Here is a 26,633-nt window from a genome sequence, read left to right on the forward strand (position 1 = left end):
GGTTTTTACAAAGTGCTTACAGTATACTAAGGCGTGCAAGTGTTAAAGTCATATCGAATACGAGACAGTACAACGACTGAGATCAAAATTATCATACTCAAACACGATTAGTACCTCGCGTAAGCGCAGCAGTAACCAAATAATACAGTGTCCTAGAACAGCTACCAGAGTACGGACGAGGACGACATGGTGGACGCCGACGATCCGGAACAGCCACAGGAATCCCAGCTGAGATACGGTAGGAAGCGACAGAAAGCTGACGATGATGTGTCTACGAAGCCCAAAACACGCAGAGGTTCAATCAAAGTACAATGTACCAACAAGAATGCCCTGGCGGCGCGTCACAACCGCGATCGCCAAAAGAAATACGTCGAAATGATCGAAAACAAGCTCCAGACTTGCGAAACGGAAAACACGAATTTCAGGACAAAGGTCGAAGAACAGAGTAGGCTGATCGAGATACTGAACGATCAGGTCGCGTATCTCAGGAGTGAGGTGAACAAAACACGGCCCACCCACCGGATGAAGGAGATAAACGAGAATCTTACCAGGATTATGATGCGGTAATTTTTTTGTGCAGTGTTCAAGCGAATCACCTTGTTTGTTTGCTGCACTAATATATATATATATATATATATATATATATATATATATATATATATATATATATATATATATATATATAGACACACACACACACACACATATGTATAACTCTATACTAGACAGTTTAATTTGTTTTCGTTTAATGTCACATCCGCCAATTAACCATCTCTACACCGTGAGTTTGTTTATTTTGATAGTCTACTTGTGAACTGTTAGGTGAGAGTAATACACATTTCTCAGAATACTCATTCGAATAAGACCGTTATAAAATGCGGTTAGATAGAAGTAACTTGTTTCGACATCAAATATTCACTGTTGCAGTCGACAAAATACTTCCTCTAAGTTTAATTTTATCATAAAGTCAATTTGCAGGGTAAAAAGGTATATTGATTTTTTCACTATTTCGTTTCTATTTAAAAGAACAACGAGAGATATTAAAAAAAAAAAACTCGTCAAAATTGTCACAACACCCAGACGATCTCTTCTTCAATGTATTAATATTCTATACCGAGACTAACGCGAGAAAAGAAGCGAGACTGAAAAGCTCAATGTAATCACTTTAAAACTCGGCGCTTTCGCGAACGTTTGTCTTTTTCCCGATTGTCTTTCTACCCACCCACGAGTGCGTTTTGTCTCTCTGGAGTATCCACTTTGAATGCAGGGACCCTACTTCCGGAAACTCCACATTCCGCGAACTCGCGGGATGTAGTTTCGATACGGAGAAAGTCCGATTCTTCTTCATTTCTCCGCCTATTTTCTATTTTTTTATATTTCTATTTTGCCTCTCTCAGTTACACGAAAGTTTATGCCTATTGTAACGGACGGAGAGGAGACGAGTCAGAAAGCGAAAAAGAGTAGACGCGGACTTGAGCCGCGGAACCCCGAGATTAACAAGCGGGAGCTCTAACCACTGAGCTAACGTCTACGATGCATTCGGACGCTATGCAGTAGGAGTACGGCTCGGCGGACTCTTATCGCTGACTCGTCTTCGCTGCTCGCGTTGCAGACGTGTGCGTCTGTGACACTATACTTCTTTTATTTTCTTCCGCGTCATTTTATGGAGTTCAAGGCAAGTTAAATTGTATAGCTGAGCAAAGCTCTCCGTGGAGCAATAGAACGTGATTTGCTTCGAATGAAGAATTCCTCCGCGTGTAGATATACCCTATATACGGAATTGGCGTCATTCATTCAAACGTGAAAATACCTTGACTAAACGTGAAACACGTTCGAAAGATACTCGGCTTCCTTCACGATAAACCACACGTGTCATGCCGGCAACCATCAGCCATTCATCGAGTCAGCTTTGGAAATAAATACCCCGAACTCAAGAGACTGAAAGCGTAGGTATAGACTGCGAGGCAGTAGCAGTTTTCCGAAAAAGCTCAGCGCACCAGGAAATGTGAAAGCGTTCCAGCGGTCGGTTTTCGCGGTTCGCGCAAATCCGGCAGCGCGGCTGCTTTCGACTATGCGGAATACGAAAGCTCGACTAATTAGCGGGAACGAGCCCAGCAACAAACAATTTCGAACTTTGCCGCTGTGCTCTTCTCGCGCCGGACCTGAAGCACGCTACAATCGAGACATGTTTTGTTTGAAATATCGTTGTGTAATTCTCGTGCGCTTTATTTAATTGGCGCAACTTTTATACAGTATATTTTTTATTTTCGAAAATAATATATGTTCCTAACTAAAAATTGTTTTGCCGCCGCAATAAGCCGGATGGTCGATTGAAATTCTGGGATCGTTCGCTTGAAACATTGCATTCATTAATTTTCAAAGCATGTTTTCCGAGCGTAATAACAACGGGATTAATCTGTGTAAGCTTGTGTAATCTTGATAGTCTGCATAACTGGCGTGGACGTTAAGTTGCAAGCTCAGGCAACCTGACAACGTGCTTTACGATGTTTCAGCTTCCGACTTCACACGCTCTGTTATACATTCAAAACGTTACTTTTCTCAAATTCATGACGCGAAATCCAAGAAAAAAGAAAGAAAGTCGTCTGCGATAGTTAATTAAGATTACCCAAAACGACAAAAATATCGTCTCACTCGACTCCGCCTACGTCTACTGCTCTCGTCGTCCCGCGGCAGTGGCGCGGAAATTCAATCGCGGGATCGCTGTTTTTTCGCTCAGCTACGCGCAAACTCTCGTTTCGGATTTGAATTCGGCTTGCTGTGACGGATTTATTGGCATAGAAAAAGCGTGGATCTCGCTCGTGAAAGAGGCGAGGAAAATGATTTTACGTGCTCTTTTCTTTGATCGAAAGGACGCACATAGCCAGCGGAAGATACTCGCAAAGAATGACGGTTATTTGATTTTTCTTTGTTGGTTCCTCGGTTTGTCGGGCATAACTGTAGTTATGAGTGGAATTAAAAAGAAAAAGAAAAGGAAACGTAGACGAGTTGAATTTTCACGATATTGCATTAGCAGCCATAACCCATAAACACGCAATCGCATATTACAAATGAGCCTTCCAAGAAGAAAAAAACACAGATCGATTCCACGAATACGGCCTTTATCTCGCAAGCACATCACACCCCCGCGCAATCAAAAATTCGATCGGCCGAAAGCCTCCCGAACGGCCCTCACGTTATACTCTCTCACCGGTGAGTCACAATTAGCCTGGAAACCTCCGTGAAAAATCAATCCCCACGTGTGTGCCCCTCGCGATCTTCCGGTAGCAAATTCTACTGCGGATTAATGGGATTTTACAACTGCCATTACGAGGCCAAAATTCGGGCTGTTGCATTAATTATGCCGGCGGCCAGCAACGCGCGACCGGCTGTTTTGTTGCGCATCGTTGGACGCCGGCCAAAACTCGCGCGTGGAATGTGATAGCTGGCTGAACGGCTCTTTTTCGTGCCGGCGCGCTTAGAATCGATGCGCGAATATAGGGAATAACGACGACGCGGAAGTAGACACGCTATACACAGGCCAAGCAAGTTACCGGCAATAATGGCGCGAAAAATTTTAGGAGGGCTGCGCCGACGAGGAAAGTTTGCCTTTGGGTCGGATTGATGGCTGCTGGTTTCATGGGAGATTGGGTGTCGGTTTACTGCCGGTGATTACGAGTCTTGCGGGACTGTTTCGACGCGGTTTGATTTCATTTTTGATCGCTTGGGGGATCCATGAATTTTATTTTTGTTACTGTGAGAATTGCGCGGCGGCGGGAAAAAAAAACTTGACAGACCTTTAGATCGAAGACTTTAATTTTAAATTTAAATCGTTACGCGAATTACGTCAATCAAGCGTTGAATGCATGTATATTCTTAAATATACGCCTCTTTTGTTACACGACGCATAAATATAAGAATAAATCATCGACTCAAACTTTCACAAAACGAGAACACGTGCGCTCGAGCAAATTTATCGTTCGATATTTATCCATATACCAACAAATACTCGCGGTCCGACTGTCATTTTCATAAATAATTCGGCGAATAATGATTTATCATTTAAAGCTCGAGCGGTCCGCCGCGGAGGCAATGAATTTTATCGCGCATTCAGGCGCGACTCTCGCGGGAGCAATCGATACTCATCGCTAATGCGCGAAGCTCGTTGGGAACAAAACACGACGGACGAAAATCGAGATATATCGGCGAAAAAATTTAGGGACACTAAACGCCACTCAGATATGCGCGCGAACTCGACGCGATACGCTCTATAATACGACGGGCCGCATAAAGCTGGTGAGTGCAAGCACAGCGAGATGTGACACGTATACGTGTGACTGGATATTTTAATATTATATATTCGAGATCTACGTATCATAGCCGCATAGTCGGGTGGCTCGACCTACTTTTGCCGCGGAAATTCGTATGGAGAAGAATCTAATTCGGCTGAACGAATGCGCGCCCGACAAATGAGGGGAGATAAAATGTTCAGAGCTTTTAATGCATCACCATTCGCCAAATACTTTCTTAATAGGCTGCAGCAGAGCGAAGAGAGTTTTAATTTCGCTCAGCGCGGCTGAAAAACGTCGCGAGGGGTTCTATATCGCAGAAACAATTTAGCGGAATCGTTCCGTTAGTGAGATCAGATAAGTGGTAACAGACGGTCTGTGCTGGAAGGGAGAATGTATTGCAAAGGCTCTGGGCTATTTAAAATTTGAAAAGTTTTTCGGCATTAGTTCGAATACTTTCTCTTTTGGAATGTCGAGGATAGGCGAGGAGACGGAAATATTATTTCTTTCGGTGGAACTTGCGTCATACTTCTTTTTGGTGGACACAATGGGTATACGAGGGGGAAAGGATCGATAGGCTGTGTGTCCAAGATAATTGTTCTGATATATAGCAGGCTATTTCAGGCGTTTTAAATGGCGTAGGATAAAAATAAGCCGATTGCTCTGTTCAACAACTATTAGGTGTATCGTTTCACTTGTGAATATTGTGATGGATTATAATACATTACAAGTGATTCATTTGGACGTTGTTATCAGGTCATTTCTAGTCTGCTAATTCCGAACGAATACTCGTACGTGTTCAACGTTTTCAAAAGTAACATACGTGGATGAATGTTGACTTAAGAATCATTTCAAATATTGAAAATGCTTATCTACAGTACTTACAGTGTAATGAGAAACCTCTGATGCACATCAGATAAGTTGAAGGCCCTTCGGGAAAAAAACTGCGGCATAAACTATTCCTCATCCAGACAAGTTCAAGGCTGACGTTACGATTGTCTGCGCGCCGACAGTCTAATGAGTTCACGAGGCAATTCGAGACCACTGTACGGCTTGAAGCCGCAGGTCGACGTACAGAAAATGAATCCAAAAACGAGAGCAGTGTTGTCGACCCTCGTGAAAGCACGTCATAAAAGAAAGCCAGAGTCTGAGTGAAAAATATTGTCCGCTTGTTTCAAGAAATCCAGATTTAAGGTAAAATTGCGCTTGAATTATTCAGAAAATAAGGTACACCGAATACTTTAGCAAACCGAAAAAGTAATCTTTGGCCTACACCCGCACATATTTCCTCGCCGGAATAGAATCAAGACAAAGCGTACACGAGGGTCCTAAGTAATCCATCCGCAAGTCCTACGCTTGTACACACCCTCTCATATCCGTGTACGAATCATAAACTACGTCCAAATGAATCCCCTCGATCCGCAAAAATGAGTGGAATAAACGAAAAAAGAGAGAACGACGAAATGGGTAATACGAGGCGATGGCGCGGAAAGAAGGGCCGCAGGTTGGAAGTGGCCGCGAACGAACGAACGAACGAGGAAATTGGAAAGAACAAAGATCGATGAGCTACTGCTACTTCGCGCGCGGAAAAAAGCCGAGACGACACGCGGCGCGAAAGTTGAAGGACCGGGAAAAAGGGGTTGAGAGTCAAGAGCTATACGGAGACTCCATTAAAGACGCGGCGCAGCCCAACTGTAATCGAATAGACGTGCGCTCGAGTTCGCCTCTGCATATACACATAGAGAGAGAGAGAGAGAGAGAGAGAGAGAGAGAGAGAGAGAGAGAGAGAGAGAGAGAGCCCGACGGTTCACTGGAGAGGGAAAATGGTCTCGCGCTCGGAAAACTAATTGTTTCAAGGTTAATCGATTATTACGCTGCGATGATTCGCCGTCGCCTCGTGCCGATGATATTTAATAGCTCGATAACGAACTTTAAAATCCCATTTAGTCGCAACTTTTCCACAAGTCGCGCCGTAAACGATATTCATTATACGAAGCATGTGCTTCCAGTCACGCAAGACGAGCGAAAGCCACTCGGCAAAACCGGCCACCTCCAGAAGCAAAGCCCAGCAGCAAAACCTCCCGTAATTTGCCTCTAGCGGACTTAGGGATAACTCTGCGCCTCGAGATCTGGCATAGGAGCGAATCTCGGCCTCGAGAAATTGAGCTGCAGTTCGCAAGATGGAGAAGAAGAAGAGCTTAGGCAGCACTAAGTAGCTCCGACGACTCGCCTCGGGACAGCGGGAGAAGATGCCGGCGAGATAGACGAGCCACAGCTGATAATGGAAGTGTTCGAGGATCTCGCGGATAAAAAGCGAGTTGAATTTATTAATCGGCCTCGAGGATCGAGGGCTCTCGAAGTTCGGCTGATCTTCGGCTTTATCTAGATCAATTTGCGCGCGCGTTCTCCCTCGAGATTGTAACTGCCGCCTTATTGGTGGATTATGTGCGCCGGAAAGAGAGGGACGAGTCGGCTCTGTTGCTAAGAGGCAACAGCCGAGCCGTTAGAAGCGATGAATAATTTACGACGAAATAAGAACTTTGCACACCGGTGTTAATCAAACTTGTACTTTCCGCAGCTAGTCTCTAGCATTTCGAGAGGGTGAGAAAGAGCTGTAATTCCAGAAGGAACTCGAGTTCTATTTTCGAACGACGACGACGACAGCCGCAAAAACATTCCCAAACGACGACGCGAGACGTTCGCCAATCGAGTGGTCCATTTTCCGGGCGTATTTTCCCTCGGTTGTCATCCCTCTCCGCGGCGCTCTCCAGTTTCAGCCCGGGAAACAGAAAAACAACGTGTCCTCATCTCCATTACACGTCTGCAGTAGACGAGCCCCGGAATTCCCCCGCCGAAAGACAAAAAAAAAACACTCAGTCGCAGCAGCGCGCGTAGGACGTTAACGCGAATCCGGAAGCTGTAGGTACAGGGCTCAGATGTCGGGGGCAGATTACCGACGGGATGAAGTGGCATTAGGCGGCCGAATCACCTGCACTCGGCCCGCCTTGCCGACAGTCGAGACGTCTGCGGACGAAATAACAGCGAGAAAAAAAACATTTGGTTCAGGGCTTACCTGACTCGACCCTTATCTACTTACGCGAGGAGTCGCCATTGTTGCTGCTGCGTCTGCTCTTCGAGGGAAGCTTACTATTGCACTTTTAATCCGATGTCTTTTTCACGAGTGGAAAGTTGGGGAGAGAGAGAGAGAAAGAGAGAGAGAGAGAGAGAGAGAGAGAGAGAGAGAGAGAGAGAGAGAGAGAGAGAGAGAGAGAGAGAGAGAGAGAGAGAGAGGTTGTGGAGCTTGTCGCATGCAGAGTGCACAGAAGCACGAGGAGAGATGCTGGGGTGGAGATGAAGTTTGAATGAAGGAGAATTGGAGCGAAGTTGTGAGTTGGGTACCGATTCGGATTTAATGATTTCGTGATGTTACGACTGCTGGCGCTCATGTAAGGAAAAGTATTTGTTCCGTGCACTAATTTTCCGTAGAATTTAAATTTGACTATTGAATAGACGCTGTTGCGAAAGTGTGTAATCGATTTCTATTGTTTCAATCTGGCTTATTTTCCAATTTCACGTCGACGACTAACAAAAATCTAATTCTATGGGCCAGGACGTAAAGCTCGCGTCAATGTTCTCGATTAAATTCTGAATGAGCCGGTAATCAGCGCGGAATTTCACCGATGCTCTCAATCCTCTCAATCTTCCCCAAACAAAAAGTTTAATTATCGGCGGAATCGCACAGCACGCGCTGTACATTATATAGGAATAGTCCGTCCATATATAGGAGGCAACCATGCAAATTAATAAAAATGTCGCCAGCCGCACGCGGTACACGGAAAATCGTTTTTTGAAAGCGAGTAATCTTCTGCTAGAATCTTCCTCGCAGCAGAAGAAAAAAAACGAAGATTAATGAATCGTTGGAAACGAAAACTTCTCCCTTCCGCGTTGCGACCCTCCGGTTTACATGGCGGCCACCTATATAAAACGTCGAGTTATCGATTATCCGTTAAATAGAGTTAAGAAGATTCGTCAATCATCATCGCCCGCGCGGAAGGTGTAGAAGCGAGCAAAAAAAAGGATGATCGGATGATCCGAAATGAAATACTCGGCAGTGTCGATGCCGACGACGCCAGTCTAGGCAAAAGCGTCCCGGAGATTGCAAGCGTACTTGGCTCCTCGGGCTCTCTCGATTTTTCTCGAGGAAGCCTTGCGCTAGTTGAAGTTCTCGATTCTCTTCTACAGGTTCTCCCCTGCTCTTGATTTCGAAGAAGAGCGCGAATTCAATTTTCCTCGAATTGTTTAATCGATAGGGTCAATAATAGTAACGGAGCAAATTGGTAGTGAGACTTTTTTTTCGTAAGAGCTGGAAAAAATTTTCTGTATTAAAAGGTATAACGCGTGGGTGTTGATGGTCGCGATTAAAGCGACACGACACTGGCGATTATGAGGTAAATAAAAAGCATTTTATGCGATGGCTTTCGAGCTGTTGATATCGTGGTAACTTCCGCCAGCGATCTGAATTTTTTCTCCGCTCGTATAAATAGAAGTCCTGCCTATGCACCCGATTCACTATCTAATATCTAGAAAAAAAACAAAGGAGTTGAATAATCAAGATAAAAGCTTTCGATAATAGAGGCCGCCGAAACCGTCTGGCTTTACTTTTCGTATACACAAGGTGTGTCGTGGAGAAAATAAAATTTCCCAGGGAGTAAACCGTATGCAGAGGGAAACTCCTCCAGTACGAGAAAAGTATATCGCGAAGAGTTTATACTGCGATAAATCAAATTTCGGGATATCTGTCTGGATGTATATTTCGCCTGGGCGAAAAACTTTTGACAGTAGGTGTACGTCGAAAAAAGTTTTCTTCGCGAAATCCATCAAATTTTACGCCGACCTTAGCCGACTTATGGCCCGTCAAGATCGCTTGTAACTTTCATAGTACATTCGGTTATCGATTAGCAAGATAAAGGGTGCGAGAGTTTTCTATCGACTTGGAGCGTTCTTTTGTTTCTCATCTGAAAAAATGATGTACCGACTGTACTCGTGTTTCCATAATTTATATCAAAATATAATTCAACCGACAATATTTGCATCTAATCAGATATACGCCCTGCAACGAATAAAAGCAATCGAAATGGAAATAACCAATGTATGCCTGTCATTGGCGCATCATAAATTCAGACCACGTTTCCGAATCATCGGCTTTCGAACTAACGCATTTGCCGCCGATCAAGACATAAGCTACGCATCATTGTCTTCGCATCACCATACATCACTGAATCCGGAACAAAAAAAAAAAAAATTGTCAAGGCACGCATCTCATCGCGCTCGAGTGACTCGAAATTGATTGATACATCTCGAGTCACCAGCTCTCCCTCTCCCAAATTCGTCATACACATCGAGTAGAGGCCGGCGTCTAGGAAAATATAGGCCAGTCCGCATGAACGTATACCGGAAGAGCTAGTGGCCTTTCGTCCATCGGCGGAAATTCCTCGAGAGTCGAGATAAGTGAAGCCAAAGGCAAACGAGCCAAAAGACGCGGCGGAGGTGTGTATATATATATATATATATATATATATATATATATATATATATATATATATATATATATATAGCGGGTGGAAATTGTCGGGAATTCAGGAATCCCCTGTGGCCCCTCACGGCGAGTAGTCGACCTCGATCGGGATTATCGGAGCGGACGCTGACTTCGAGGGGAATAATTAGGAAAAATGCTCTCTCTCTTTCCCTCTACCGCATTTATATACATATAGGTATAGCTATATGCACAGCTGACTGATTAAAACTCGTTGGACAGGTTTTTTTGCGAATTTTTCTCTTTTGCCTAAAATCGAGCCTAATGATCCGGGTAATGCTCGGGAGCAAGTGGGTTACGCGTCGGAGCGCTTTTCGGGCGGTGAAAAATATGGGTGGTGTATCGAACGCGCGATCGATCGACGATTTACGGGCAAACTTTTTTTTGGGGAGTGAATCCGGGAAATTTGTTGTCGGCTGCGTGTAACCGCGGAGAAGATTAATCAGCCAAATATCGCTTTTGCGTATTTTAGGTACTGGTATGGGCTTTTGGATCAAAGTTTTTAGAGATACCGCGATAAATTCGAATATGAACTAAAAATGCTTGCTAGAATATGAATTTTTATTAATCACAGTTAAATTTCGCTGCAAAGCGCTTAATCACGCGGTAGGATTGAATTTTAATATTTAATTTAATCAACCCCTCTAAAATGCCAGCCATCACTTTGGGTTTCTAATAGGACCTAACTGAACAATATGATACATCGAGTAAACCGCTGCTTCACATCAAAGCTCCGGGTTAATCAAGCCTTGTAGAGAGAGGATATAATTATTACACACCAGACGAGCCACATCAGTCAATCTTGGCGTTAAAAAGGATCTGCAACGCGTCAAACCGATACCTATGAACAAGCCGAGAGTCGACTGTATACAGCTAGGTGTTTACAAGTCGAATAAATATTCAAAGCGGAAGAGGCGAGAGCTAGAAAGTGCTTCTTTTCCGGGAAGCACGTGTCGATGCTCCCCGTGCTCTCTCGTTCGACCCTTGTATTTACTCGAGCGGATTTCGATGTTCTTTTTTATTCAGGCAGCTGGAAGAAAGAACTTTCAAAGTGACCACGACAAGGCTTATACCGAGCGTAACTCCGATGCCAAAAAGGCAAAGATCAAAAGAACATCTCTCCGGAATATTAAAATTCCCAATGTTTCTGGGTATACCTCTCCCGGTGTGCTTTAATAAGTCCGTCATTTGTTTGCTCGTTTATTCCCTTCAAGTTTTCAAGTGTTCGCACGAGCGTAAAACCCGCGGCTCATTACACAAATTGCGGCGAGAGTATATCAAACTCGTGTCATCAAGTTACCGCGCGTCGATTGTAAAATGCAAATGTCACCGCGACGACAATGAATTACAGCGAGCATCAACGCCTCCTGCGATTATCTAACCGCTAATTTCTCGCTTACACTCTTGCGAACATTCAATAAACTTCAGTGCTGCAAATTTAATACATTTTATCTCGCCCTATCTCTCCCGCCGCCACCTTTTTCATACTCACCCGCATATAAGTGTATACCCAAGTTACTACAGTTTTCCACTCCGAGTATACACACTCACGTAGGAGTTTGCCCTTAATATCAGCTGTTGTCGATCCGACGTCAGCGATAAAGCGCCCGTATACGTTTGCGCCGAAGGGAAAACAGAGGAGAGAGTAAAACGTATGGAGAGAGAAAGCGAGAGACGGAGACGAAGAGGAACGCCTAATCTTATCGCGAAGACAGTATAGAGGCAACCCCATTGGGCTAACCTCGATCCGCGAGCGCGTTGTTACTCGTATCGCGGCTTGCTTTTTCGTTGCGGGGATAGCAGTGTATATAGCTTCTGTAGCTTAGGCTTCTTCGTCGCTGCTATTTTCTGCCTGACTAGTCTTCGATGTTTTATATGTATACGCGAACAGCAGACGACTGCAGGCTTCGCGCTTTTGAGTTTCATAGTGTTCGAGTGGGTGTACGCATTATAGCTGCGCGACTCGCGAGAGAGAATTGTTCGAAATATGGCGTGTAAATACTGCGTGGAACTTGGCAAATGCCAACACCTGGAGTCTGTACGCGGAGCAAGTTCACGCGAACTTAGACAATTGATTTCCTTGACTCGAGACTCCCTATTTCTCCTGGAGCAGTACACGACGAGATTTTCAATTAACGCCTGGATCGTCGTCGGGCTGCTTTTACAGAAAATATTACACAGTTATTACACTCCCAGCAATTATTTGTACAGCCGCGCATTGTGTGCAAATGCAGCTTTAAGAAAGGCTCGTAAAAGCAGCGACGACGTTATAACAACGGAGGAAAAATTCGAGCGAAAGATCTTTTTTACGTCCCTTACATGAAAAACAGTCCCGCGGACATTGGCACCGAAGAGCTCTCTGCGCTCGTTCCAGCAAGGAAATTAAAAGACTTAAAATTTATACGGTCAGCCCGACGAGGAATAAAAAACGGCCAAAGTCTAATTATTCGCTCGCATTCTTCCGGGGCCAACGGCGCACAAAGGCCTCCCGGCGGTACTTTCTTACTTGAATTTCCAGAAAGAAACGAGCAATAATAATAATCATCCTTCCCCTGAACGCTACACTATAGATGTACGAAAATTCCTCGTCGCGTCCCCGTTCAGCTCCTTCGCGAGTGCATAAAGCGGCTGTAATTTAGTCGCTCTCCGGCTTCCCGTTTCTCCGCTGCAGCGTTGTGTTATTTTCACTTTCTTTGACATCGTTTTCGCCACTGCGACACTGCGATGTCGTCGGCTCGGATTGCGCTCTTATCATTTGCCGCACGCACAGCTTGCGTCTTCAGAGACTTTCCATACTCTCTTTGCCCCCATTAGATTGCCTGAAAGTGTTTTGCAGTTTCGCGTATTATTCACTCCTCGATTTGCATATCTGACCACGCTCAATTTTCAATCATATTCGAGTTCGAGCTTTACACGAAAACGCGACCCATCAAGTGGGACGAGACGAGCAGCAAAGGGACGAAAAAATATGAGCCCGGAGCAAAGATACTTTAGCGGTAATCGGATTTCGAAGCTCCGCGAAACCACTTGAAAGTGGCGTGTCCCGCAGTAGGCTTTATAATTTATATCCGCTCTGGCATAATGAAACGAGCGAGCATAAAACAAACACGAATGTCAAATTAAATTCGAGAGAACGAGAGAGAGAGAGAGAGAGAGAGAGAGCCCTTTCCGGAAAATATCATTTCATCGCGCGGCTTGGATGAACGGATCGATATCCGCCTGCATTTTCGGATTTGCATTTAATCTAGCGTTTCTATCGGCTCCGCATTGTTACTGAGCCCCGTACGTGGTCAATTAATTACCGGTCGCGCCATTATCATAGAGCCTAGCGCGCGAGCGAGTCCTTATTTATCGCGCTCGCGATGATCGAGAGGCCACTATGGCCGTCTCCCGTTTATGTGGCCTAACTTGCCTGAATTGAATTCCTTGACCCGAATCGCGAATTCATAATATTTATTTTTCCGCGACACGAGGCTGCCACGACGATGATAGCGTCGCTGTACTCTTGAGCTTTATGCGCATCCTTTATCGCGAGGTTATCTCGTTCGAAATTAATATTTTTCCTTTTTTTTCCATATTTCTTTTTCCCGTCGGGTATGATGCGCGGAGACAAAGGATTGATGGCCAGAGTCAAACTGTGTACCTTAGCGGCGAGGCAAAAGTTTGTCAATATCGGAATTTTTCGGGGCGAGGAAATATTATAAGTTGGAGAACCGCCGTCTGGGCGAATCATCAAACAAAGGAAGTTTATCGTTGCAAAAACTTCATATTTTCTTAATTGGATCGGGAAAACTTTTTTTCTCTTCTTTCAAATTTATGCGCTGAATATGTATTTCGCGGCAATTTCGTTCTTACGTATAGCAGCCGCATCAGCGCATTGCAGTCGCTGCGACGCAGCGCAGAATCGTATCTTCGAGGCAATAATAAAGTGATTAATACGGGACGCTCTAATTACGACAAATGGCAGCCCTGCCTTCCACTAATTCATTAAAGCCTACGCGAACACTTTAGCGTCCATAACCGTACGCGAATGAGCGTCGGGAGATTGAAATGCAATGAGCCAACGGCAATCAAATCGAGATGAATCCTGATTCTCGATTAACAGCCGATTGAGAGTGATCGAATTATATTTCCATCGGGTCGGGATAATATTTTTCCGATTGTCGTCGAAATTATTCGCTCGAGTATAAATGAAAAAAAAAAAAAATTGACGAGATCGTAAATAAAATATTTCCCTTTTCTTTTTTTCAAGTTCAAAGCACTGCTTGTCGGTAAGAAATTCTTTAGTCTACTTAAAAAGTAATTTTACACAAAAAATGAAGGGAGGGAAAAATTTTCGATAAATAATTCATTCTCCTCGACTTCACGACTCACCTCTCAAAGTCCGCGTTGAATGCGTAAATCAGCGGCCGGTCAGGAAGCGGCTTTCCGCGCACCGACACTTTCTTTTTTCCTCGTCCAAGAGAGTCACTCGTGTTTATGCCACACCGCGTTCGAAGCAATAACCGGACGCCATGGTACGAAGATCTTTTATTCAAATTCGCGGTCAGAACTTGCAGGCGACGCGGTACATGTATCGGCAACTTTTTCACGGCTCACTTTTGGTCTGAACTTGGAATGAATTCTGGAGTTTGCGAATCAGTCTCCGAGGGGTGGCCTGTCGATTCGAGCGGCGTTTATTAAGTTTTGAATTTGGCGTTTGTAAACAAAACGGTTTATCGTTGATTTTTGACTTCGGTGTTTTATTCTGATTAAACGTAGTGGGTTCGGCAAAAATATTCATTATGCGTTTATTAATCACGAGGGAAACGTAGAAATTTTATAAAAGAACGAGCTTTCATGCGACGACCGCGTGACACTTGCATTTGCGGCTGTTTTCCAGTTTACGTGCCGTGGATAAACAGTGCAAAACACAAGCAAATTATGAAACGCACATTAGAATTATCAATGGGGACAATCTCGTGTGAACAAACTGTTTCATGTCTCATTAAGAAGCTGTTACTCTTTTTACACGTTTAATGCCTCATTATACGGATGATGCGAAAATAACCGAGCTGTCAAGTTTATCAAGAAACGAACGAAAAGTTAAACGACACCATTCTATAATTGAATTCGAGACTACGGCAAACTTCGCTATTTGCCTCTGTCTCTTGAATTTCGCGACCTAGAACTCCCCAAACACAGCCCAATCAGCTACCCAAAACCACTTTGCCGCACAATAACCCAATCAAAAGCGAACCTCCCAAACAACGAACCACTTTCACCCTACTCGGGAGCACCGAACCAAAAGAGTCCGCTCGCTCGAATCGACTGTTACGACACAACAACGATAACAAGCCAACCCTCGATCCACATCGACAACAACAAGAACAACGATAACGTCGACGACGACGCTGATTTAATATACCGGCCGACGCAGCGAACTGTCCAACCAAAAAAAAATAGATGAAAAAACCGGTGGACCTCTCGGGCCTACGTGCGCGGGATGTTTTGGCGATAAGACTGACTCTGAGCGGCGAACCGACCGCGTGGCGGCGAGCACCTGACACGGGTTGGCACGCCTGCCGAGAGCTTTTCCCTCTCGCTCTATCTCCCGCGCGAGCTTGCAGCCGTCTCTGTCTAACGATCCCTACTCCTGGAATCCGCTCGCGCGCGCGCGCCCTTAGTCGCTCTGCGATGCTACTGCTATATTCGTGTATATATAGGCTATACCACCTCCGCGGCAAAAGCCGCCGGCGGCGCGAGATGACGATTGTGTGTGACGGAGTGGGGTGGACGTTTTTGACGCGTTTATTCGGATAAGCGAAGCTTTTGTTGAAACTGGAATAAGGATTAATTTTTTTCAATTTTAAAGTCGCCTTTATTCGTGTATGGGAGTCCGATTGTTTCGAGAGCGGATTTCGCGATATTAAAGAACTTTTTATTTCAGAGCAAAGAGTGTTTTTGAAATTACTTTTTAGAGAGAACCCCTTCGAGGGTTATTTTCTTAATGTACACACACGTGAGTAGGGTGAGTGTCATTGGATGAAGAGCGTGTGTACCTGGAGAATGTTTTGAATTTGTGAAGAGTAAAATATACGAGATAATTTCCGATTGTCTCGCCACGCGATGTCGCAAAGTTGGGATGACGATTCTAAAATTCAGGAACCCGAACGAAATTGAGTCAGGTAAAATTAATTGTTGTACGAGAGGTTGATGTTGTTTTTATTATAGACGAGCACATCAATCTTTATAGCGAAGGTGGTAAAAGTCGAATCAGCTGTGTTTGAGGCAATGCAGCGAACTTTTAAGCACAAGACATTACTCTTCATAAAGTTTTGCTTACTCTATACATCACCTCAAAACAGCTACGTTCACTATGATAGCCTGAACAGTTGCAATACACTTGTAAATGCGGCCATATTCCCAAATAGCTCTGCTACAAAAGTATGCCTTCATAATTGAATTTTCGTGTAACCTGGCAGAACGAAGTTCATGTGGAAAAAAGAGCCAAGTGGGAGATAGACAGGATCTACATTCTCGAGTATACCGAGTAGTCGCGAGGGTCGCGAGGAGTCGATAAGCGAGCGGAAGGGAAAAAGTTGGTGGAGGATGAGATACTGCCTGTACGAGCAATTTCAAGAATTGATTGCTTGTTAAAACCAATTGCTAACGAATGAGACGAAGTGAAAGAGAAGCGACTTCTTGGCAGGACTCGCCGGCTTATATCCCCGTCCTTGTAGCGGCTTATTATTGAAAGGGGGCTCTCAATGACAAGTTTTTTAACATCGTGGCAAATCTGTATTCGATACCTTGACTTACAGAAACGTCCCTGGTGCGATGATTTTCGAAGTTGCGAAAATTCACGCATGGCAAGAATCGGCTAAAGCGATCTCTCTTCGGAGAGAAAATTCGGTAAAACGGATAAAAGCTTTCAACGTGAAAGCATTTTTAACTATAGAGTATTACGTTTTAATTCTCATTTTCAAGCGAATACCGAGGTAAATTAAAGGGTTATACGGTATATCTCATCGAGAACCCGAGAAACGACGTGTTTGCGGATAATTTTCGCAAACTAATCCCGCACTAGGATATCCTTAAAAGAAACGTCAGCACTTACATTTTAGAGATCGTTTTTGAACTCTTTCGAGCATCTCGTTTCATTTCGTTTCGCGGCACCTACTCCCGAAATTGCTCTCTGGCTCACACGTAAAAGGCCCGGCGTTTTTCAATTATGAAAAAAAGAGCGAGAAAAAATTCAATCTACCCCTGGAAATCTGCAAAATACAACTCTGCGCGCCGAAAATTTAATCCCCGCGCGCGGAGCAGAAGTTCATCGGCAATTTGCCGCGATGATTTCGCGGCAGGTGGAGGCTCATGATATGCAATAAATCAGCCCATATAGCGCCTTGCGACGGCATTTACTATTGCGAACGTGAGTGGTTTAAGAAACGTGTTCTATGATCGATAAACTAGATCAAAGCCTGGGAGAAAAATGGACGGAGATCGTTACTCGATTTGCGGGTGATTTTTTTCGGGCATGCAACTCGTTTGGTAAAAAATTAACGCGTTTTAAAAGAGTGTAGAATTCTTGTTCAAAACTCTTTAACGAACGTAAAGCGGCAGTAAATCACCTTCCATGAAAATGAAGATATCGACTTTGCATACCGACATGTTTTGGGGCTGTGTAAGTACTATCAGCAAAATTTATTACGCCTGTAAGTTTTAGCAACTTTAGACCTACAGCGGCTGATAAAATATTGAGATCATTAAACGACCCTAAACTATATGCCCTAATTTCGAGGCAATAAATAAACATTATCTCCGTTCGAGCTGTTAAAATACACCCATAAACTTTACGGATCAGCGGTTATTCCATGGGGGCTAAAGTCTCTTTCAAAAATTCGTACTACCTCAAGCATTGCACGATTACACATTGCGGATAAACAAGCGAAGAACTGCACTTCTGTTCCAAGAACATTGACCTTATTCGGTTTTGGGATCGAAATCGTACCTGCGTGGAATGTAAAACAGACAAAAGGCCAAATCCTTAAAACTCGCAAGAATGATTCCAATTAACCTCTTTTTCTGAGAAACTTTGAGTATATCCGAATCGAGAGGCTGAATTTTGATTATCGATTTCACCGAGTATACCAGTCGACGGCAAAAAGGTATATACCAAAGCGATGCGGCGGATATTGCGATACAGAGAGGATAAAAAGAACGTGTCCGTCTATCCCGGCATAAATAACCGGACATCGCCAATTTCGCGGCAATAGCGCAAAAATCGGGTGTGATACGAGAGATGAAGTGTGTACACCTATATAGCCCAAAGAGAGCTAGAAAGAAGGATACTTGGAAGGTCGCCCGACTTTTGTCACGTGACCCGGAAATATCGAGTTCCTTTCTTTCTTTCGTCTCATTCCCTGCCTTTTTGCGCGCAAGAGGTAGGCCGGCCGATTCCCCGATGTCCAGATATATCCCAGGGCTTTTACAGCCGTGTGTTATCATTTGAGTGGAGGGGGTGAAATGCTCGGTTCTGCCGTCGATCGCTGCGGTGGCACGAGGAGAAATTTAATGGCCAATTTTTGGACCATCCATCGGGCAAGCGCCAGTGCGGTTACCTCAGCTGATGCATTTACTGAGCGAGATACTGTACTGCAATGAACTAGATGTTGTTTAGACTTTCTGTCGTGATGAACCGGAATCCATAAATTTTATAAAAATTTCATGAGTTCCCGGTATAACGCTGGAATCCCATCAAAAACAAAGCACGAGGATAGTAATTTTAACATCAAAGCGCTGCTATTTCAAGAACTCGATCAAATTTCGCGTTTGATAATAATTTTCCCGATCTCGATCAAAAACACGATATGCATTGAATTCAGCGCAAATTCATCCTCAGTATATAAATACAATCCTAGCGATCCCTCCTCATTCATTCAGAATTAGCCCAATTTTGCTGTGCTTTTTTCTCGGCCAAGCAAAAATATTCCAACGGCAATTTATACAAATGTACCCCAAGAATTCGTCATAATAACCATAATAACCATAATAACCATAAGGCATCCTCTAAACTCATCTTGACATTCCCTGCTCGTTTCGTCCGCGGCAAAACTAATGCGCGCGGCCCAGTTCCGACCCTCGAGCGCACTATTTTGTAATTGGCGCAGTAGCCAACCCCATCAATTTCTCTCTCCCCAGCGTTAAAAACGCTATACACACAATCCGACGCCTGCTCTAATCTCCCGCGCAACCAAAACAAAAGCAGAGCGTCGGAGGCTCTTCCTCCACAGCCGCAGAAAAAGCCTACGAGAAGGTCGTCGTCATCATCATCCATCATGGCCTAATAACAGCAGCAGTGAGTGTGGAGAAGGACAAAGAGAGAGAGAGAGAGAGAGAGAGAGAGAGAGAGAGAGAGAGAGAGAGAGAGAGTCCAGGATTTGGATAGTGAAAAAAGAAGGAAGCAGCACCCGGGCTCCAGTAATGACAAATCTTCGTCTCGACGAGCGAAATCGCAGAGTTTATTGCGCGCGGGGCTGTACCTTTCATGCAGGACACGTGCGAGGAACATCCGTCTGGTGGTGCACGGCGAGTGACGACACTTTAGGAGACGCGCAGTTGATGCGACGGGACGCGTAAGCCAGTTTGTTGTTTTCTCGCGAGGATTGTGTGAGGGTGGTAGCACCGCTGATTCGTGTGACGAGATTGAATCGCATCACAAGAACACGTCAGAATTGAAACACTGGCACATCCAACAAAGCACCTCTCCTTAATAATCGACAAGAGCTGCATCTTCCCGGTATCTATGCTCAAGCTGCCTCTGGCGAAACGTGCTCGATTTAAATATGGCCCAAGGCCTTGAGAGAAAGAGCCGCGAGGGTGAAGAAGCTGCAAATTTATGGGCAACGGCACCTACTGCATTTTTTCTCTGCGTGCAATGCCGCATTATTCACGCTTTTCAGGCGTTGATAAACTGTATAGCGACGGAAGAGCGTGTATAAAGAGTAGCGTAAACAGTATAGCGCTACAAACCTTGGGAATGAAGGAGAGAGGCGGGAAAAGGGAAGTCACCGAAAGTAAAAGTATGGCGCTATGCTATATTCCCCGTGGATTTATATGCAGTGCAGAAAGTCTTCTCCTTGGTAGTAGGTGCAAGTGTGTGCAGAAAAACATGGAAAAAAGAGTAATTGGCTGATTCCTACTACTAAATTCGTACGCTCATTCCGAAAATCGTAAATATCTGAAAGTAACCTATCGCGCGATCTCGGTGCCTTGGCACGTTTTCTCGTAAATCTAACCTACATGGGCTAGAGGACGAAAAAATACGTAAAAACAGGTAGACTAGATCTTCGGGCAGTTACTGTTAAGGGCGCAACTATCGCCTCGTCTCCAATCCTGAAAATCGCATATTTCCAGGGTTCACGGTGCGTTTGCACGTTTTCTCGTTATTCTAACTTACGTAGGCTTAAAGAGGACGACAAAATACGCAAATCTAGGTATGTCTCTACTACCGCCAGTTTCTGCTAAGGACCGAACTAACGCCTCATATCCAACCTTGAAAATCGCGTATTTTTTGGGTGTACTTATCGGGCATTTTCGGTACCTTGGCACGTTTTCTCGTTAATCTAACCTACATAAGCTTGAAGAGGGCGGAAAAACACGCAAAACTAGGTAGGGTAGAACCTCGGGCAGTTGCTGCTAAGGGACGAAGCATCGGCTCGGATCCGACCTCGAAAATCGCGTATTTCTGGGGTTCACTTATTGGGCGTTCTCGTTGATTTTACGAGTTTACAGAGGGTAGAGGAGTATACAAAGACCACTTTCTACTATCCGGCACTGGAATTTCGATCATTTACTAGCCTAATTAAAACAAATCCCAGTCAGTTCAGCTCTTTCAACAATCCACCGTTCGTCCACCTCATCGAATTCTGCAAAGCGAAATCTTGCCCTCGCCATACAGACACACGCGCACACTCACATACTCCTTGTTTTATACCGCTCAAGCGGAAGTTGGAAGAGGCCATGAGGTCTGATTCACCGCTGGGAAGCACGCGAGAGAGTCAGAGGTTCGTCTCTGCGCCACCAGCAGCGACTGTGATTTAGCCCGTACGTCCTGGCCGATTATTTAGGAGGTAGAAAACTTAGTCGTACGTATGAAAGTGGATTGCGGCCTGTGATTAGAAAGTGACTTGCCGAAGTATGCGATCATATTTCGCTAACGAGTAAAGTCTTCACGTTATTGAAATTGGTATTCTGAATCGTATCTTGCGTAAATTATTCGTGAAACGAGTTTGATGTCAGCGAGGTTTTTACGGGCACATTATGAAGTTACATTTATTGCCAAGTCCCAGGCCTGTGGGTGTAAAAACTTGCTTTATACAGGCTATGTTGCTTTTTGAAGTAAGATATTCTCATAATATAAGATGGCAAAACTTCTAATTACACCAGAGCCAAGAATATCAATTTACATTCGTCCGAATTGTCCATCAATCTGGAAATCTATACCTCGGCTACATAGCCAGCACCTTAACTATAGCCTCCGGGGTAGTGCTGCGCCGTCGCGCAAATAAGTCAATATCACGTGCAGCAGCAGTAACAGACGTCGAGCCTAGCGGAGATCGACGACTCGCTGTCTGGCCAGCGGCGATGAATATATACCCCGACGGCTATTACCACGACCTTGTTATTGACCGAGTTAGCTCCTGCGCAAGATAAACGAAAGACTTCCTCTCTTTTTTTCGGCTAGATTGATCGATCGACTTTTTTCACTGGGTTTATGTATTTTTTGATTGCGGGGGAAGAATCGGTAGCTGGGAGTCGGATGGTACATGCGGCTCACGTTTTCGGGGGCTTGGTGATAATGAGCAGTACGTGTGCTCAGCATTTTTCCCCTGATAATTAGCGATACAGCGGAAAAATTTGAAAAATCGATGAAGAAATTTCGGTCACGTCGCTGTCTCATCATCGCAGATCCGTTCTACGCCACGAGTCGGCATATTTTTAGACGAAACACACAGAGTTCTATTTATATCGCGCACGATAAGCGAAAGTTGGAAACTAGCGACTGTACATTGCACCTTTGAAATCGCAAAAACAACGCACGCTCTATGGTTGAATTTATAGCATAATTGGACCGACAAAGTTTTAGAAGCGTTTAGGAAAACTTTCCGTTTCGCAGCTACCCTGTTAATTAACTTTCGAGATAGATACTACCCGAAACGTCGTTCCATCATCCGAATTTATTGTATCAGCGTGTTTTAAGCTAGCACTTCGTCTGATTACGAAATAGAAAAAAAAAGGAAAAATAACTTTATTAAATCAGAACTCTGACAGAATGCGTACGGAAGCGCTGAAATCTCGAGACAGCGAGGACGCTTGTTTATCAGATCGCGAGGGACGAAAACGGGAACGCGCGCAGTAGCAGAACGGCATCTTGACGCCATCCTCTTAACCCAGCTACACACCGCGGAACTGCAGTAGGCACTCTTGCGGGCATCTGCAATTCAAATTTCCCGCGCGCTCGCACCTATATAGGTGCAGCGCTATACCACCTACGTAGAAAACCCTCAAAACGATCCCATTAAAATAGCCGGCGCACATCGAGTGTCGCCGCGCTGCACAAGTAAATATCGTCATTTCGACAAGGCCTAAATATTCATTAGCCGTTCGGGGCAAGGAGAGAGAGTGAGGCTAATACAAAGCCGAGCTTGCGGGCGAATATTCGGTCTTGCGAGCCAAGGACAGGGGCTAGGTATTCCCGGGCACGCGCAGCACCTTATACACTCTTTGGTTAGGAATGAAAAAGGTGCGAATACTGTCGTTGGGATGAAAGATAGAGTATGGAGATTTCTTTTCTTCTTAAGAATTATCGCTCACCTCGGCGACATGGCGAAGGTATAGATTTTCTCAGACTTGTGGAAAAATCGATTTCGAGATAACGAAAGCCCGCTCCCAAATGTAAAGTTTTTTCTTTCAGAAACTTGGATAAGAGCGTATTTTTGCATTGGAATGAGCATTAAGTGGGAGTTTAAAATATTCAAGCGAACGTTCGTGACTAGATTTTGATAATCTATATTGTTGTGCACTCGGAGCAACGAGGTCACCGGCGTTTACATGTTTACGATGAAACGCGGCAAAAAGTGAAAAAATCGCGGAGAATATTTCTTATTCTACTAACGGTTACGTTGTTCCTATCAGTTTATTCGAAAAAAGCTAAACGAGACTGCACCGAAAGCAAAATTCGCCTTTATCTCGTGTTCTGTCCCATCAGCTGTTCTTTAAATCACGGCGGATAAGCTCCCAAATGAATCATTCGCTTTCTTTTCTCCTCGTTTCCATTGAAGGAACAAACTTTCTCCGCCTCTCGTATACAGCCTGCCTAAAAGCGAAGCTCGCTGGCTTCCTGGAATTAAGAAAAGTACCACCGATGATAACAGGGATGATAAATAAAAGGTGGGCGGCGCAAGTCGTTTACATCGTAATTCGGGGTCGCTAACGATCGCGCAATTTTCACGGCTTTTGAGAAAGTCGAGACAGGAAAACGTTTTCGCTATTTACACATCGTGAAACAAACCGCGGGTGATTCCTTCGATCGTCAAAAGCTTCGGCTCTCAATGATAAATGAAGCTCCGAAATGAAAAATACATCTCTCCCTCCTATAAATACAGAAAAAAATCTGCCTCAGAATACGGCGATGACGAGGACGCTTTCCCCGTGCCGAAAAGTTTTATTACATGCCGTGCTACTCTCTCCCGAAAAGAGAAGGAAATCGGAAAGGAGAGAAAAAAAAACCGCAGCGTCACGGGAGGGCTGGCTTAATTTAGAAAATTATCGTCGACGGCGATCGCGCGCACGCGCGCGACACGAGAGAAGGTCGAAGGGCATTCGCATGTTTCCGAGGACGATGATCGACCTCGCTATATGTGGCCGAAATAAATTCTCTCGATCGACTCGCCGATTTAGATGCTATCCGCGCTCGGCTTGCTGTTGTTTCCTCGCGAGCTTTTTCGCGGTAGAGTACAGGGGTGTGTGTGCTAAGCCAGGATCGCCGGGAGGCTTTGCATAATTGAGGAGCAGAGTTAACGGGATTAGCCGCGAGTATCGCGATAGCTGCTGATTGTTGATTGGTTGTTGCACACTGATTCGCGTGATGTACGTAACTGATGCTATAATGATTTATTCGCGCTTGGTTTTAAACGGTTTGTGTATGTGCGTGTGTAATCCTTGGCTGACGAAGATAAGTATAGCTAGCAGATTAAAAGGGTGAATTGTATCGAGCCAAAACGTCCAGACATTGTATAACGGCCTCATTTTTTCGAACAACTAAGCACTAGTGCTAACCCGTGTAATCGGGCTTACACAAAACTTCAATTAAGCCCGATAAAAATCTTGTTTTTTTAAGCTTGTTACCGAATCGATTTGTTATACTTACAAGCCCGGGCTATTTTTAGCGCCGAGACGACGGCGCGTGTTTCGCCTGATTACTCGCATGTGTCTATTTTCCTTTCCTGACAGTGAAAGCCTTTCGTTGTCTTTTGACTTACTCGCTGCACACGAGGAGTATACAGGGGAAGTATTGATATCTTTTCTCTACTAATGGCGATTCGCGGCAATTTTGTTATGCATATGACCACGATTTTTTCGCCGATGTTTTTTGAAGATTGGTTTTCCCGCTCACCTTGATTCCGTTTACGTACAAGCTGTTTGTGTGCATAGGTACATTATTATACGTATACTTTTCCAGGAGGCCGAGAGTCTCTCGAAAGCCTGCAAGACAAACACCGGCAACTTTTCTAAGCACTCGCTGAGTTCAAGACAAATATTAGGCTTCTCGATCCCTAGCATTTCGCAACACTTCCGCAGACGCATATTTCAGTGCTTCTCACCCACGCCGATTCACACTCGTTCAGAATGTACCAAGTGAATCTGTTTGAAAAGGATTTTTTTTTAAAAAGCCTTGCCCGAACGAAACATCCATCCACCAAACGCATGAACCCCATCATCAGCAGCAGTGCACATCGAATCAACTAGCCGACGTACTTCCTAAACACCTTACCCCCGAAAAATCCGTCAACGCTGGATTAATTGCGACTCCGCTCACTCACGGCAGCACCATCTCTGCCTGCGTGATTTAAGCCTCGCACGCTATAAATTACCCAAGCTATATACCTGCATACACTCGCGGCATGCAGAAATCGCCGTATATATCGCGCGCGAATTCGCGATTTTCGGTTTCTGCAACGTGGCTCTGCCGCCGTGTGAATTATGTGCCTCGACAAAGGACACCGAGGCCATACATTATAAATACGTCGGCTGACGCGTCGTCCGTCGGGAGAGAGAGCGAATATCGCGCGGCGCATTCCGGCTGTTTTGATTATACTTGCATCCGCTTGTGTGTGTGTGTATGTGTATCTGTGTGGATATGGAGTCGCGATGATCGGAATGAAGATTGCTGGGGTGGAATTCGAGATGACAGGTGCGAGTGATTGGGGTTTAATTTGTGGATCTCGATGGCTATGTAATGTTCGAGGTTTTGGGGATCGTTCGAGTGACTAAGAATTTCGCATGCAACGATTGCATATTCATATAGTGTAGAGTGGAGAGCTTGCGGTTTGGCGAAGTAGGTAGTGTCCGAGTACAGTTGGACGTATACACTGCATTCTCTGTTAATGCATATACATATGCAAGCTTCATAAAAATTCACAGCGTCGTTCGGCCGTTGCTATCGAAACCTCACGGTCCTGTGTGCAGAAATTGTCTTTATACAAAATTTTCCGCGCGTGTGAAATCCACCGCAATATAATCCTCGCGCATAGAGATCACCGCTTCCGTCGCGCGTGACGCGCTTTACACTACTTTGGACGTTACATATTATACGTCAACTGACGCACGAGTTTCGAACCTGTCGGCGATGTGTGTCAAGCGGACGTGCGAGAATAAACGCAGTTGGTTGAAAAATCAGCGGGATCGTGAGGAGGATTTTTGAGAATTTTTCGCTACCTCATTTGATTACATGCTCAAGCACTTGTTGCATTCGCGGAAAGTGTATTTTGAAATCGGAGTGCTTGACTACAGCTTTTTGTATTGTGTTACAGAAACTAAAAATAGCGCAGCCAAATGTTTAAAAGCTTATCTTGATATGTGCGAGGATTAGAAGCGCTGTAACGTAAAGAGAATGCCGGATGTTGAAGACTATGTGAAAAATTTCGCGTACTGCGAAAGCCTTCTGAAAGCTCACTGACTGCAAGCTTCGCGACGAATAATTGTAAAACGCATCATCAGATCATTCTCAACCATCTACAGATTTCAAAAATTACTAAAAAATATCATTTGTTTATTTTTGATAAACGATAAATCAATAAGCATACAGGGGAGTAAGTAACAATTCAAATCGCACCGATAAAAGCCGCCTCTAAGTATCCATCCGTCGGTAAGTCTCCAAAATCAATACTTATTCTGGTAAAAGTTCTCTCAACAAGCGTCAGATGGCAACCACTCTTGGCTCCGCGGTTTATAAACGATTTTTCGCGATAACCAATATTCAAGAGGTACACACACGGTCACCCCGTCGGTGCGTGTGTATATGCGGCAGTCGCACTGCAATATGATCGAGCAGCTGCACGAGTCGCGCCTTGATTATCGTGCTCGCTAAACAATTAAGTTGCGAAACAGAAGAGTTTATCGTTTAGGGCGTTGACTCGAGTGCCGCATTGTTGGCTTGAAAAGTATTGGTCTTTGCTGTGAATCGACGGAAAACATGTGAGTTGAATATT

The 26,633-nt window shown here is 44.7% G+C and overlaps 1 protein-coding gene across 6 annotated transcripts in view; it reads left to right on the forward strand.

Annotated features, from left to right (window-relative positions):
- The window catches only part of LOC100114845 (L-galactose dehydrogenase), a 30,195-nt gene continuing 3,562 nt past the window's right edge, over positions 1–26,633 (forward strand). Inside the window, exon 1 of one of the 6 annotated variants that reach the window (XR_004344417.1) lies at positions 1–563. Coding sequence is in view for 2 of the 6 variants with exons in the window: in XM_016990221.2 (XP_016845710.1) it covers positions 187–563 (377 nt within the window). In the remaining 4 variants the exon portion in view is untranslated. Of the gene's footprint in view, positions 564–26,392; positions 26,620–26,633 lie in introns of those variants that run through there. The other 5 variants (XR_001729758.3, XM_016990221.2, XR_004344418.1 and 2 more) reach the window with 5 other exon arrangements.

Source organism: Nasonia vitripennis, chromosome 1, assembly GCF_009193385.2.
Source record: "Nasonia vitripennis strain AsymCx chromosome 1, Nvit_psr_1.1, whole genome shotgun sequence".
NCBI classification, from domain to species: domain Eukaryota; kingdom Metazoa; phylum Arthropoda; class Insecta; order Hymenoptera; family Pteromalidae; genus Nasonia; species Nasonia vitripennis.